Genomic DNA, 13,817 nt, shown 5'->3' with positions numbered 1-13,817 from the left:
ACATATTTATATATATTTCATGTACAAAGTTACATTCTGAACCCCAAGGATTCAATAGAAATAAATACTGAAATAACTACACTGCTATATGAGCTTTCTTGCTCACAGAAAAGCCTTGAGTTTTAACAGACAGCAAGTTGAACGCTGTAGTATCCATCTCAGATTACAGAGGCAAGTAAAATTCAGCGTAAAGTGTCTAACAGACAAAACTGTCAAATTACAGACCATAAAATGTTTAAAATAGGTTTAAAAGGTTGAGAAATGTGCAACAAAATTAATAAAGGAAACTTAATTTTTGTTAGAGGCTGGGAAAGACATTTAGTGTATAGAAAAATGCTCTGAGGTGCAACATATGTTGTTAGAATATGGCATAACCCTGTTAGAAAAAATATTTAACTTCCACATAGAGCTGTATTTTATTATTATTATTTTTTTTTTAACTGTGTCTCATTTTACAGACAAGGGTCACTTACAAGACCCCAGGTCAACAGGGTCACTTACAAGAGTGCTAAATCAAGTTTAATCCTTTGGTAACTTTTATAATACTCACATGGAAATAAATATTCAGTTACACACCATTTTAAAGACATATGTTCTTTAGAACAGTTAGTATAATAAAACAGTTTTAACATTTGTTTGTTACGAAGGCAGCCTATGATAAAGTGTCTACACTCTGCCAGCTCTATCTGATCCAACGCAGGAAGACCTTTACAAGAAATGAACAATACAGCAGCTTATATAAGTCATTTTACCTTTACCATGCAAACACACTTATCCAGACAAGTAATGTGCTGCATATTTTGTGCTCGAAATGTTTTCAAACTATTAACAAGCTGTAGCTATCAAGAAATTGATTCCTTTTTATAGGACGTTTAAACCACAAAGTCTGTGATGCATAAACACATTCTTGAGATTTAGGATTTTTAGGAGTTTGTCATCTTGATGCATGGGGTTTTACGTGCTTTACCCACCCTTCAAAGTGATCTGGAATTTATAAATCCCAGTGCATTGTGAGGAGAAGTATGCCCTTAACCTACTGTTCCTTAGAACAGGGGATAAATTTTAAAATGAATAATGCAGAGTAGTGTGCAACCCCCTCCTCTACACCCACAGTTGTACTGTAGTGACAGGCCATGTTTCCTTTAAAACCCCTCCACTATTGGACACAAACACTTCTGTCTCTGCAGCCATTTTTGCAAGAGCTGGTCCACTGAAGTGACTAGAATGGCACAGTGTACCAGACACATTTGATTTGGCAAAAAAGACTAGGGATGCACTTGCCAGACACATCTGCTCTATTTGACAGCAGTGAAGCAGTTCAGAGAAACTGTTAATAATTACAAATAAAATGCTATACAAGACTTAAGGAACAGAATTGTGCGTTCTTTCTGAGAATACATGAAAGTGAAAATCCACTGGCGCATAAAGCTCATAGAATGTTTTCCTAATAGCCAATAAGTTAAACTTAAAAGGAAAGATGGCAGGAGGAGCAATAAAACTAGTTGTAGTGATGGTTGCATTACTGTTAAAGTTTAGTCAGCATTTTTCTCAGACACCAGTTTCATGAGATATAACTCAAATGTGCTTGAAGTTCAGCATACAAATCCAAATATATATATATATATATTTATTTTTAAATAGGTCTTTCTTATAACAATGTTTAAGACCGTCTGATTTTATGTACTTGTATTTTTTTTTAAAGTTCCCAGATTTCATATTTAAGCCAAAGCAATTCAAGATTGATTGTAAAAATGAAAATTTGGAAAGTGATTTGTGAATAACACTCATCACATTTGGCATTCTGGAGAGAAAATACACTACCAAGATATTAGGCATTTTAATAAGGATTTTTACTACATAGCCTATGTCCTAAATACATATTTACGAGAGTGGAACAGTTGTGTACAAAATATGCTGTTTAAAAAGTATTTATACATATAAATCTAACCAATAGACCTGAATGGAGTTTTTCTGGTTTATCAGATATGATATGCCTTTGAAAAAAGCTGCCTAAATATATATTTACACAATAGACCTCAGCTAAATGTGTTTTTAAAAAATTAAGAAAAATATATAAACACGTTTGCCTGATACACCAGAACTGCTCCTATTGCATAAAAATGTTTAGGCAGTTTTAAAAAACGTTTGTCTATATTTATTCCTTTGAAACTGTTCCATTCTGTCACTTAAACAGATTGCTCAGACAGTCCCAGTCTTTTCGGGATACGTGCTGAATGTTCAGATTTTTAAAAATGTCTATTGTTCAGAGACTAAATTAAGGAACAAACTGGCTAAGTGTTATACATTTTACAGAAACTATATAGAAAGTGTTCAACTCAGTTTTGATACCAACTCAGGAAATTCAAAGCAAAAGGAAGACACTCAATCCTGAACTCACTCTATTGTGGTTAAAAAAATATATGGTGAGTAGACAGAATGTCCGCCTTGATATTGGACTCTCCTGGCTTCTGTCAGTTAACTCGATCTTAATGTTACTTAATCTGTTAATGTGTTTTTCTTTTCTCTAAATAACATAGTATTTCACTACCTAAAGAGGGGTATGAAACAATTATGTGTTTTTTGCCTAATTATAGAACTGAAAGTTCCTTTGCAATTTCATTTGGGCAGAATGTATTTTCTTTTTTGTCAGTCAGTTCTTTTGCTCTGTTTGAGGTCTTTAACCTCCATAACAGTTACTCATGAGTTTGACTAGCTAGGCAGAGAAGATTGCTCTAGGGTCTAAGAAAAGATATATGGATTTAAGTCATGAAGAAAATAAATGTATCCCCTGCTCAAGGATTTTACAACTTTTCAGTTTTATAATCATCCCAATGTCTAAGTGTCCTTTGGAAATTACTGAGACATTGCCAATTGACAAGGAAAAAGCGAGAAGACTGTTCTCCAAACTGTTCGTTATTGAGGGTAGCAGTTCTCAAACTTTAGAGTTCTTCAGCAGTCAAACATGAAATTTTATTTAAATATTTTATTTAAGTTCTTCTATACAATCCCCTCTTCCCCCAGAAGTTTTGATGAAAACCACAAACAAAACTGTATACACTATATAAACACGATTTGTCAGGTTTGAAAATAAAAGTTAAAATTTACAATTCACTTTAGCCCTCACTGAATGTATACATGAATCTTGATAATTCATCTGATATTAGTTTGTCAATGTTATAATACACTGGGAATAACTTTGCTGTTTCACTCAATATGTCGTGCAGATAAATTAATCTCAGCTGTAATGAAGTTTAACTCAATTAGTGATAGAGAGTGACACTAGCAAAAGAAGTGAACTACATAAGATTGTTGTGGTACAGTAAGCTCTCTGGATTGCTTACCAGTGGTCACCAGTCTTGAGAAAGGAAACACTTTGATTTCTTCATTATACTGATCTTACCTATGTAACACTGGTGCAGTAAAACAGCACAAGCTAATTCCTGTATTGTTAAGGTCTGACAGATTTGCGATATAAAGTTAAACAGCAAACAAATGCTTCAACACCATGTAGTGAAACAGATTCTGCAAAAATAAAAAACCAAAAAACATGCAGAAGCCTTTTCTCAGCCTCCAGCTGCTTTAGTGGGTTCACTCATTGCCATACATTACTTGCCACACTATTAGGTGACTCCTCTCAGCTTTGGCTACAGAAGGTTCAAGTTGCAGAGCTTCTCCAGGAAGTTCAGATTCCTCACCTTCATCACCTGAGAAACGACAACTTAGATTCAGCTGAACATACCAATGAAAATACATTGGTATTAGCACTATACACCAGGAAGGGTCAGTGTAGTAACGGGCAAGAATACGCAATAAAAGACAGCTGCCATCCGCCCCTAGAGCAGCAGCAGATTCAAAACCCTTAACAAAAAACTAAGTTAGCAAGCTGGAAACTTGCACTACAAATATTCCACAACATTGCATTTTAAAGACCATATTTATTAATACTAGCCCTAGCTTAAATTAATTGTAACTTATAAATGTTACATTTATTTTCTGAGAATCTAAGGTTTGATGCTAGGGTACATAAAGCAAAATAGAAAAGGGACACAATGTTTACCCTGCATATCATCCAAGTGGAAGTGTTGACATGAGTGGGATTGCAACAGGGAGGAAGAGCTTGCAGACATACTTTTATAATTTTGGCCGGAGGGGGCAAGGGATTGTACATTAACTGTTTTGTAATGGTTACACCTATTAACTCTTACGCTTCTCATTCATGTATTTCTTTCCTAAAGCAAAGGCTTTTTGATTAAGTAAACCCGTGTTTATATGGTCAGTTTGGATGAGCTATTACCAGCAGGAGAGTGAGTTTGTGTGTGTATGGGGGTGGGGGGGATGTGAGAAAACCTGGATTTGTGCAGGAAATAGCCCAACTTGATTGTCATGCACATTGTGTAAAGAGTTGTCACTTTGGATGGGCTATCACCAGCAGGAGAGTGAATTTGTGTGGGGGGGTGGAGGGTGAGAAAACCTGGATTTGTGCTGGAAATGGCCCACCTGATGATCACTTTAGATAAGCTATTACCAGCAGGACAGTGGGGTGGGAATAGGTATTGTTTCATATTCTCTGTGTATATATAAAGCCTGCTGCAGTTTCCACGATATGCATCTGAGGAAGTGAGCTGTAGCTCACGAAAGCTTATGCTCTAATAAATTGGTTAGTCTCTAAGTTGCCACAAGTACTCCTTTTCTATATGGTAAATGTATACCAAGTCCATACAGGTGGGATCAATGCAAGAGTGTTACCAGAACAGAAACCGTTACAAGCTTCTATATGAAAAAAGGGCAAGCATAGATCTGAACTGATTTTTTTTTTCTTATAAAAGGAAAATTTTAAGATTTCTGGACAAAGACTCATGTAATCTTTAAAAATCAGGTTTATTAAAAGGTAAATTAAGCCAAGGGCACATGCTCCAGCAATGTAAGATATTAACACAAAAGCACTTAATGCCTTCTTGTCAAAGTAGTCCAAGAAATACAGGAACATGGACTAGGGCTTGAAAAATGGGGATTGAATGAATATTTGTATGCAGATTGCATTAGTCTTGACAAAGATTTGACTAAAATCTTTTCACTTTATCTATCTCTTCTCCACAGCCCGATTTCAAATGTATCACTGACTTACTTGCCCATTAATGAAAATGAGAAGACTTCTGCCACTCCCCAAATAAAGTCCTGTTTGTCCTATCTTCGGTAGTGTAGATGTTAAACAGCTGTTGGGTTTTATCCCAAAGGTGGCTGCATTTCAGAAGTGGGTGAGTGAAGAGATTCCTGGATAGTTAATATATGAGCTACAGTGTATCTAAATGTATGAAAGCATTCTGAAATCCTTCTGGATGAAAGGCACTAAGACTAATATAACTCATTTTCAGAAAGAACATGGTTACAGTTACAGTTCAGTCTTCTATTAAATCCATACAGGGCTAATATTTATCCAAACATATTCAGATAACAGAAACTTTCCTAAATTACTGTCCCCTTCCTTAGAAGCATCATAACAGATTTAGCTTTTAAACAGAAAAACAGATCAAGCCATTAACTATCATAAAGCACCTTTACTGCATTATACAAAGGTAATGAAAACACATTTTGCAAGATCCAACTTCTTACCCATCCTGAAGTCAATATATCCCTCTCCTCCACTTATCACCAACATAGATTTTAAGGGAGTTTGGCTGAAGAATTCTTGGGCAGATTTATCACCTGATAGTTCTGCTCCACCACTGTTGGCTGGGCAAACAACTTGACCTGTATTTCAGAAAAAGACATGGTTTTTATTCAGCACCTTGAATATGAAATATCTTCAAAGTAACTGATTAGGGATGAATAGCGCTGTGGCTTTGCTAGACATATATTTTATGGCCAACCATACATTCAGCTACTCTAGGCCTTGATGCTAGACCCCATTAGCAAGAGACAGAATGCTGGCCATGCTAAGATTATCCCCTAACTCTTTAAAGAGATGTGAGATATACAGGTTACTTACCTGTAACTGGAGGCTCTTTGAGAGGAGTGGCCCCTATCTGTATTTCACATGTAGGTATGTGTGTGTACCATGTGCCTGAGATTGGAAAATCTTGCAAGTAGTGTCTTTTGATCCACACCTGTGCCCTGGAGCTCCTCATACTCAGCACTCAGGGTATAAAGGGAGGAGCGGATGGACCGCTTCTCCGGTAATTTCTCTACCATGAATCCTGTCATGATCTAAAGCAGAGAAGGAGGAGGGCAAGTAGTAGAATACAGATAGGGACCATACATCTCAAAGAACCTCCAGTTACAAATAAGTAACCCTCCATTTCTTCGAGTGCTGGTCTCTGTGTATTTCACACGTGCGACAGGTAAGAGGTAGTCAAATAGGAGGGGGATGCAAGGATGCACACAGTACAGATGTCTGTAATACTGCCATTCCAAAGGCTGCATCTTCAGAAGAGGCTTGGACTAAAGTGTAACGAAGGTGTCGCTGGAACTCCTAGTTGTTGCCTTACAAGTGTCCAGCATTGGCACTGCCTGAAGAGATACCACTGAGGTTGCCTGTGCTCTAAGGGAACGGGCCCTCACCTCATCCCAAGAAGGGAGATGCGCTGATATCAACGGAGTATAAACCAAAACCCACGTAGTCTCTGAGCAGATACCACTTGTTTGCATTCTTGCTCTGTTACAGCAAGTGTCTTGCCATTTTTCTAACTGGTTTCGTACTTTGAGGTAGAACGCTTTGCAAAGAATACTGGTAAGTGAATTGACTGATTTATACGTAACTCTGAAATTACCTTACCGATTAATTTTGAGTGGAGGCAAAGGAATAGCTTTTCTTTATGAAAAGTAGCGTATAGTGGGTCAGCCAGAAGTGCCCACAGTTTGCTCACCCTTTTGGCTGACATGATGGAGAGAAGGAGGACGACCTTCATGGACAGGTGGGACATCTACTACGTGTCCAGTGATTTGGTGAACTGGTCCCGGGATGGCATTCCCCATTGAGTGATGATTTCATTTAGCATTGAATTGTGTATCTCCCACTCATGGTCAGTGGAGAAGTGCTTGCTGAGATTGTCCACCTCTGAGTTTTGTGCACCCGGGACGCATGTGATTCCAGATACACCAGTTCCCTAAGAGGATTGACTCTACGCACAGAAGAGGAGATTTCATCCCTCCTTATTTGTTTATACAGAAGACAGTCATCAAGTTGTCCAACATTATCCGGTCAGGTTAGGATTGTATAAGTGGGAGGAATGCATTGCAGGCTTGTCTGGCTGCTCTTAGTTCCAAAAGACTGATGAGCATTCTGGCCTCTGAAGGTGTCAACGTACCTTGTGTTGTGTGGTCACCCGTGTGGGCTCCCTAGCCTATGAGGGATGCCTCTGTGATTATGATTGTGTCAGATGTGGGAGGAAGGAAAGGGACTTTAGCACACACTTGCCCTGGACTCATCCACCAGGCGAGGAAAGCCCCGACATTGGTGGGGACTGTTACTTCGGTATTCATACTGTCTGTCTAGTAAAAATACCAAAGCCAGGCCATTAGGCAATGGAGATGAAGCCTGCCAAACTGCATTATGCAAGTATAAGAGACCATGTTGCCTAGTAGGGAAAGACAGACCTTGACAGTAGTTGGAGGTCTGTGAGTGATGGCTTATCAGGCTGCTCATGGCCTCGAATCTGTCCATAAGGAGACATGCCCTTGCTGAGGTCAAGGCTAGGATCGCTCCTATTAAGTCTTTGAGAGGAGTCTTATGGTCTGAGAGTCAGTAAACTTCTCCATGTTCATGCAGATTCCCAAAGATGCCAGGAGGCAAAGCAAAGATGAACTTTGCAGCTGGATCTTCCTGTTTGGAGCAAGTCCACGTCTCGGAAGATGGTGTAGCAGTTTTGTCTCATCTGTGCCACCTCCACTGAGAAGACCTTTGTGAAGACCCTGAGTGCTGTTGCCAAACAGGAGTACCTGGAACTGGTTGTGTTCCTGTTCTCCTAGGAATCTAAGAAACCTTCTGTGCCATGGGTGAACATTCACATGAAATTAATCATCTTTCATGCTGAAAGCAACAAACCATCTGTCTTCTTCCAGAGATGAAATTATCAGTGCCAGCATAACTACGCCGAATTTGCAAATAAAAATATTTAGCTGATGCAAGTCAAGAATGGGCCTCCATCTTTTCTTGGGAACTACGAAATATGAAGAGAACTCTTTCCCTTGATGTTGAGGTGGCACTTGCTCTATAGCCCCTCACTCAAGAAAAAAGTGTCCACCTCTTGTCAGAGAATCTCCTCATGAGACTGATCCCTAAGAAAGGGCTGGGAAGGTGTTTTCTGGGGAGGCGGAGAAAGAATCTTGACAGTGTAACCAAAGTGGATCATATCTAGTATCCATTTGTCCATGATTATAGCCCTCCAGTTGTGGGTGGTGGGTGAATAATGCTGAGCAGGGGATAGCATCTGTGATGGTTCGCAACTCCTGAGTGTTCCATCAAAAGTAACCTTTACCGGGTGGCTGACGCTGAGGTGGATGGGGTTGCATATCTTGGTCTTTGCAACTTCTGCCACTTCATATGGGTCAATGACAGAAAGGCTGTGGAAGAAACCTTGGTTTATATACCTGTTTAGGGTAGGTCTTCTTCCAAGCCAGGGTATAAATGCACAGGAAGCACAGGCTTGTCCTGGAGTCTTAAGACATGTAGCAAGACTAGTCTGTCAGAGATTAGTTCGGTCAAACGACACCTTGATGGTGTTCTGGGCAACCCCAAAGAGGGAAGTCACAAATTTATGCCTCATTACTATTGCAGTGGCTATAGCTATAGATGCCACATCAACTGTGGCTTGAAGTGAAGTTTTTGCCATGAGTCTACCCGCATCGACAAAGGTTTGTAATTGGGCCCTTTTCTCCTGAGAAATTTATCTCTAAGCTCCAAGAACTTTATATAGTTCATAAAAAAAATCATACTTTAGAATCACTGTTTACCAGGCGCAGTTAGTAAGCTGGAGGCTGGTGGATCTGAACACCTTCCTCCTAAGGAGGTCAAGATGTTTAGTGCCTTTGTCCACAGGAGGCATCCTGTTGTTTGGATCTTTCCATAGCTGTTTGTACTACTGGGGAGTTTTGGGTGGTGGTGGTGGGGGGGTGAACACAAATTCTGCCCCTTTTGGAGGGACATATCTCTCAGCTACTTTGGGAGTAGGGGTGTATGATGCAGGTGTGCGCCATATCACCATGGCTCGTTCCACAACAGCCTCATTTACTAGGAAAGCTATGTGGTTTATAATATGTCCAAAAACTTATGCTCTGTGTCATGAGCTTCCTCAAGTGGGATCTAAAGTTCAGTTGCCACCCACTGTGAGAGATTTTGGTATTGCCTGTGGGCATTAGGTGGGGATGGGGTGATTGCTTCATCAGGGGAGGAGGAGGATATGCTTGTCAGTACCCTGGTACCAGTAGATCCAGCTCAATGTCCTCCTCCTCCTCCATATATGCTGGTGGAGTCAGTTGCTGTTGCCTAGGAGAAGAGGGCTGGTGAAACTCTTGCATGGATCCAGGGTGCTGTGTGTAGTGATCCATGGATGCCAACAGGGCCAGTATGATGGTTTGAAGGCTAGTTGAGGGAAGGTGGGGGGTGGCAAGACATCAGGTACCAGCAGTTCCTGGGAGGGTAATCATCTGGTCAAAGAATGGATTCAGGACAGTCTAGAAGCCCTGTCTGGTCCTTTGTGGAGGTAATGGTTTGTCCTGAATATCAGATTCAACTGATGAAATGGTGAGATCCAAGTTCCATCTGTGGTACTGTTGATGCTGGTGGATGGAGACACCAGCTTGTGGACAGAGCAGGAGTGCAGCTCTTGTTCCTCAAGGTGGATTCCTTTTCTGGTGTTGAAATGTCTCTCGGAAGGACCGGACCTGAAAGCAGAGCAAAATTTGGCTATGGGAGGGCGAAGATATCCTCCAGGGAGGTTAACTCTCAGTCCATTCCTGAGCATGAGGGGTCCCAGTAGTCGGTACTGTCGGAACAGGCACATCCGCAGGCTTAGTAGTTGGTGGGTCCTTATGAGATTGGGCTGGTACTGTTGGAGGAAAAGAATCCCATCTGGAGCTCTTGGCTAGTGCTGGTGATTTTTTGGCTTACTAGCTGGTACTGAATTGGTAATATTGGATCTTTGCGGTCAGGAGGATTTAGTGGATCTAAAGTCTTTAGGACCTGAGTACAAGGACTCACCCAATTTGGAAGGAGTCAGGCGGGATCCTTTCTCTTGGGAGCAGATCTGAAAGGGATCTGTTTCTGTGTCAGTATCCATTACTCTCATAAGACGACTGGTCTTTGGTTTTATCAGATCTGGTCTCTGCTTCGGAACTCATGCTTAGAGCAAAGATGCTTGAGGGCTGAGGCTCTCCCCAGCCTGTATCTGACTCAGGTCTCATGGCTTTCTACATAAGTTACTTGCTCTCATCTTACGTGGGCCTGGGGAGAGAAGGAGCAGCAGATACTGCACCTGGAGGAGACGTGGGCCTCCCCCAAGGCAGCAAAGACAGCACTGGTGGTCATCACTGGCAGAGAAGGAGCAAGGCACAGAAAACAATTCTTGAACCCCAGAACTCTGGGCATAGTCCTTCCCGGAAGGAGGGAAATGGAAAGGGTCCCTGAAGTGAGGAAAACTAATTTACACTAATTATAAAGAGATGACCAAAACCACTAAACTCTATAAGCCATTATGTTTACAAATAAAGACCCTGCAAAGTTAGCTTCAGACAGAGAATTCCGACTCAGGCTATGTGGCAATAAAAAGGAACTGGAGAGGCGGTCAGTCTGCACCTCCCTTTATACCCTCAGTACTGAGCCTGGGGAGCTCCAGGGTGCAGGTGTGGACCAAGAGACACTACTTGCAAGATTTTCTGGTCTTGGGTGCACGTGTACCCATCTGTGGAAAACACACAGGAACCAGTGCTCGTAGAATTTTAGCTTCCACCTGAACAGTTTGATTGGACAGACAGAAAAAGATCTCTTTTTAACCGCTCACTTGTCAAACCATGTCTGCTGCTTCCTGACTGGTAGAGCTAAAATGCTGATAGTAAACTTGTTGCTGAACAGGAAAAGAAACGGTTTAAGGCAAACTGGAATACCAGTGAACAAATAGTCTCTTTCTAAGGAACATCTAATCCAAACAGGTTCAGTTTCTCATGAAAGGCTTGAAGCAAAACATGGGTAAAGTATATTTGCATATATCTTGTGTTTTACTCCCCTCATGTTTTAGGGAGAGGAAAAATTGATGCAGGTTACTTGAATTTAGGTATGAATAATTTGTTCAATGTAAATTAAAGAATGCAACAAGTCTAGTTTGGTTACTTGATACTGAAATGTAAAGCTAATTCCTTTTCAGTACAACAGTTAAATCCACTTTCAACAGTGACTTTAGAAAAAGAGCAGAGCAATTGGAATTATTTACGTATCATTAAAGCACTGTCACCTTTTTAAGCAAATAATCTAACTCCTGCCTTCCTGGGGCCAACTCGTCTATGTATGCACATTCAATATGGGCATGCATCTGGCATTCTAGTTTCTAAAAAAAGCGTGCTTGGCTTTTTGAACCAATATTTTTACAATAGGGGCATTCTCTATCAATTGTGCTTCATTCATACAGAATGTCCCTTGAGGACAGGAACTGGGCTGGCTAGTGCCAAATTCTTACATCACAGCTGTAACCACCTACCAATTCATTTCACTACCTTTTTAATAGCCAACTGCTCAACTCCTCCCTTCTTCACCCCTGCATGGCATCTCCTCCCAGATGAAAGCAAAGCATTTTCTCCACTACCACGCAGACCATTCTCATACCATTAAACAGGATGGGGCTTTCTGAACTGAAATGCTGACCCACTATCTCAGAAGCAAGGTGGTCTCTCTCCAAATGCACTATGGTTTGAAGCCTAGAATCCTAACTCCATTTCTGAATATGGGGTTTTCCCCCTCACATTGGCTCTGCCTATCTCAACACTGCATCCACAGAGCAAAGATCTAAAAAAGGCAAAACCCCGCATTTTAAAAACAGGAATACAAAGCTTACCAGGTACTGCAACAAAAAACTTAACAGCATCACGGTGCCCATGAAAGCAAAGCTGTGCGTGTGCCATTGAACAATATGGTATGAATGTTCCAGGAGTCACTTTATCACTGTTTTCATCCCCATATACACGTATAACGCTCCCAGGACGGTTTCCAGAGCCTGCTGTTGTTTTATTAGCTGTAAAAGAAAAGAACAAAAATGTTTTCCACTTGAAAATTCAGTCTGTAGAAGTGGTTATTTGTTAAGTAACCTTATGGTACTATCTAAAAGCTAAAGCCAATTCAGATAAAATGGAACAGAAGGGCAGAAATGCCAATTCAGGACAGAGCTGGAAAGAAAAAATAAGACTGCATGCTTGGTTATTTGAAGTACATCACAAAATGGAGTAGGATTCTTATTCGTCTAGCATAATTGTCTTAAGATTTACTTTTTAAAAAACCCTAAATTCGTGAGAGAAAAATATCTTTAATATACAATACATCTAATTGATGTCTCAATGAACACAAATCCTAAATCATTCAAATATATAACTAAATTAAAATGTTAAAGGAAGATTTCCTTAGCATCTGTGATGATAGGGTATCCTATTGCCAGCACAAACCCCACTAAAAATAGTCAGCTGTGGGCATAAAGCAGCTACACCATTATAAACACTGTTTAGTTTTTGCTGGGATGATTTAAAATCTACTGACAGAAAAGTGCTTCTTATTCATGCTAGACAGACAAGCCATCTCCATTCCAAAGACTATCAAAGGGGTGAAAGAAATGTGATTTGTAATGAGACAGTCAACGATGTGGATTAATGACGAAGTTATGAGATATGGTATCAAATTATTTGCTGGAAGAAAAACAAAGTCTGTATGAAAGTTCAGCTGCAACACAGGATGATACACTAAACTGCTGAGCAGATTGGTGGCCATTTAAGCAAACATAAAACTGCTGCAATGCAGTAACTGAGTGGGAAAACATTGAGGAACATACAAAGGGTCAATCTATAGAAGTGGGAAACAGCCTCAAAGTGGCTATTAGAAGCCTGAAAATAGATTTTTGTTCAGGATCTGCACTTACCCCTCAGCCCCAGTAAACGTCCCTGGTGGAGGATTACAGCTAAAGTGAGAAAGGAGGAAAGGGGAAATGGATAGGTATGACAGTAGAGGAGAAGGATTAATGAGAACCTGACACTTTCATATTTGAGTATTTGATAAGACAGCGTTTTAGATTTTAGCTCCTAACATAAGTTAAAAACCTATTTAAAGAAGATTCAATAAAAGTAATCAAGAACAATATCTTGTTATATGGTTTCAGGATAAATGGTCAATGAAGTCCATGTCACTTTAATGTGATATTTTTATTATTGTTAAGTTACATCATTAAATAGTAAAGTTTCCCCTTTCTCTCTTTTCTTAAATGGACACGATCAAAACTGATGGGCAAAACAATGTATAATTAAACATTGTTTTAATATTTCTTCCTCACCCTGAAAAATCCATCAGCTCTAAAAAGTGACTACTATACGTGCGAGATAAGATGTCCAGCTCATCAACTCACCAACAAGACCAATGGGACTGAGTTTGTTTGTAGTTGTGTATGCACGCAAGCTATGTGGTCTGTTCTTGTAATCAGGAACATTTACAATGGCAGGGTACTGAAATTTACAAAATCCTGCCTACTCATAAGTACAAAGCATGGAGAGAAGCATCATTGTGATCATGAACCAGAACATTATTTAAGCCTAAAATTAAGCCTACCAGCGTTGACAGGATCCTTTTTTAGGTTCAC

General features: G+C 40.1%; 1 protein-coding gene across 4 annotated transcripts in view; it reads right to left on the bottom strand.

Moving 5' to 3' along the window:
• Positions 1-1,675: 1,675 nt before the first annotated feature.
• The window catches only part of SPAG9 (sperm associated antigen 9), a 105,694-nt gene continuing 93,552 nt past the window's right edge, over positions 1,676-13,817 (bottom strand). For 3 of the 4 annotated variants that reach the window (XM_084647198.1, XM_084647199.1, XM_084647201.1), the window contains 4 exons: positions 13,107-13,145; positions 12,039-12,215; positions 5,611-5,748; positions 1,676-3,704 (listed from right to left, as the gene is read on the bottom strand). In XM_084647198.1, coding sequence (XP_084503324.1) covers positions 3,589-3,704; positions 5,611-5,748; positions 12,039-12,215; positions 13,107-13,145 — 470 coding nt within the window. In that variant the 3' untranslated portion in view covers positions 1,676-3,588. The remainder of the gene's footprint in view (positions 3,705-5,610; positions 5,749-12,038; positions 12,216-13,106; positions 13,146-13,817) is intronic. The other variant, XM_084647200.1, reaches the window with a different exon arrangement.

This window comes from Lepidochelys olivacea (genome assembly GCF_965140295.1).
Source record: "Lepidochelys olivacea isolate rLepOli2 genome assembly, chromosome: 14".
Taxonomy (NCBI): Eukaryota; Metazoa; Chordata; order Testudines; family Cheloniidae; genus Lepidochelys; species Lepidochelys olivacea.
The sequence above is the reverse complement of the archived record's forward strand: the minus strand, read 5'-3'. Positions and strand labels throughout refer to the sequence as shown.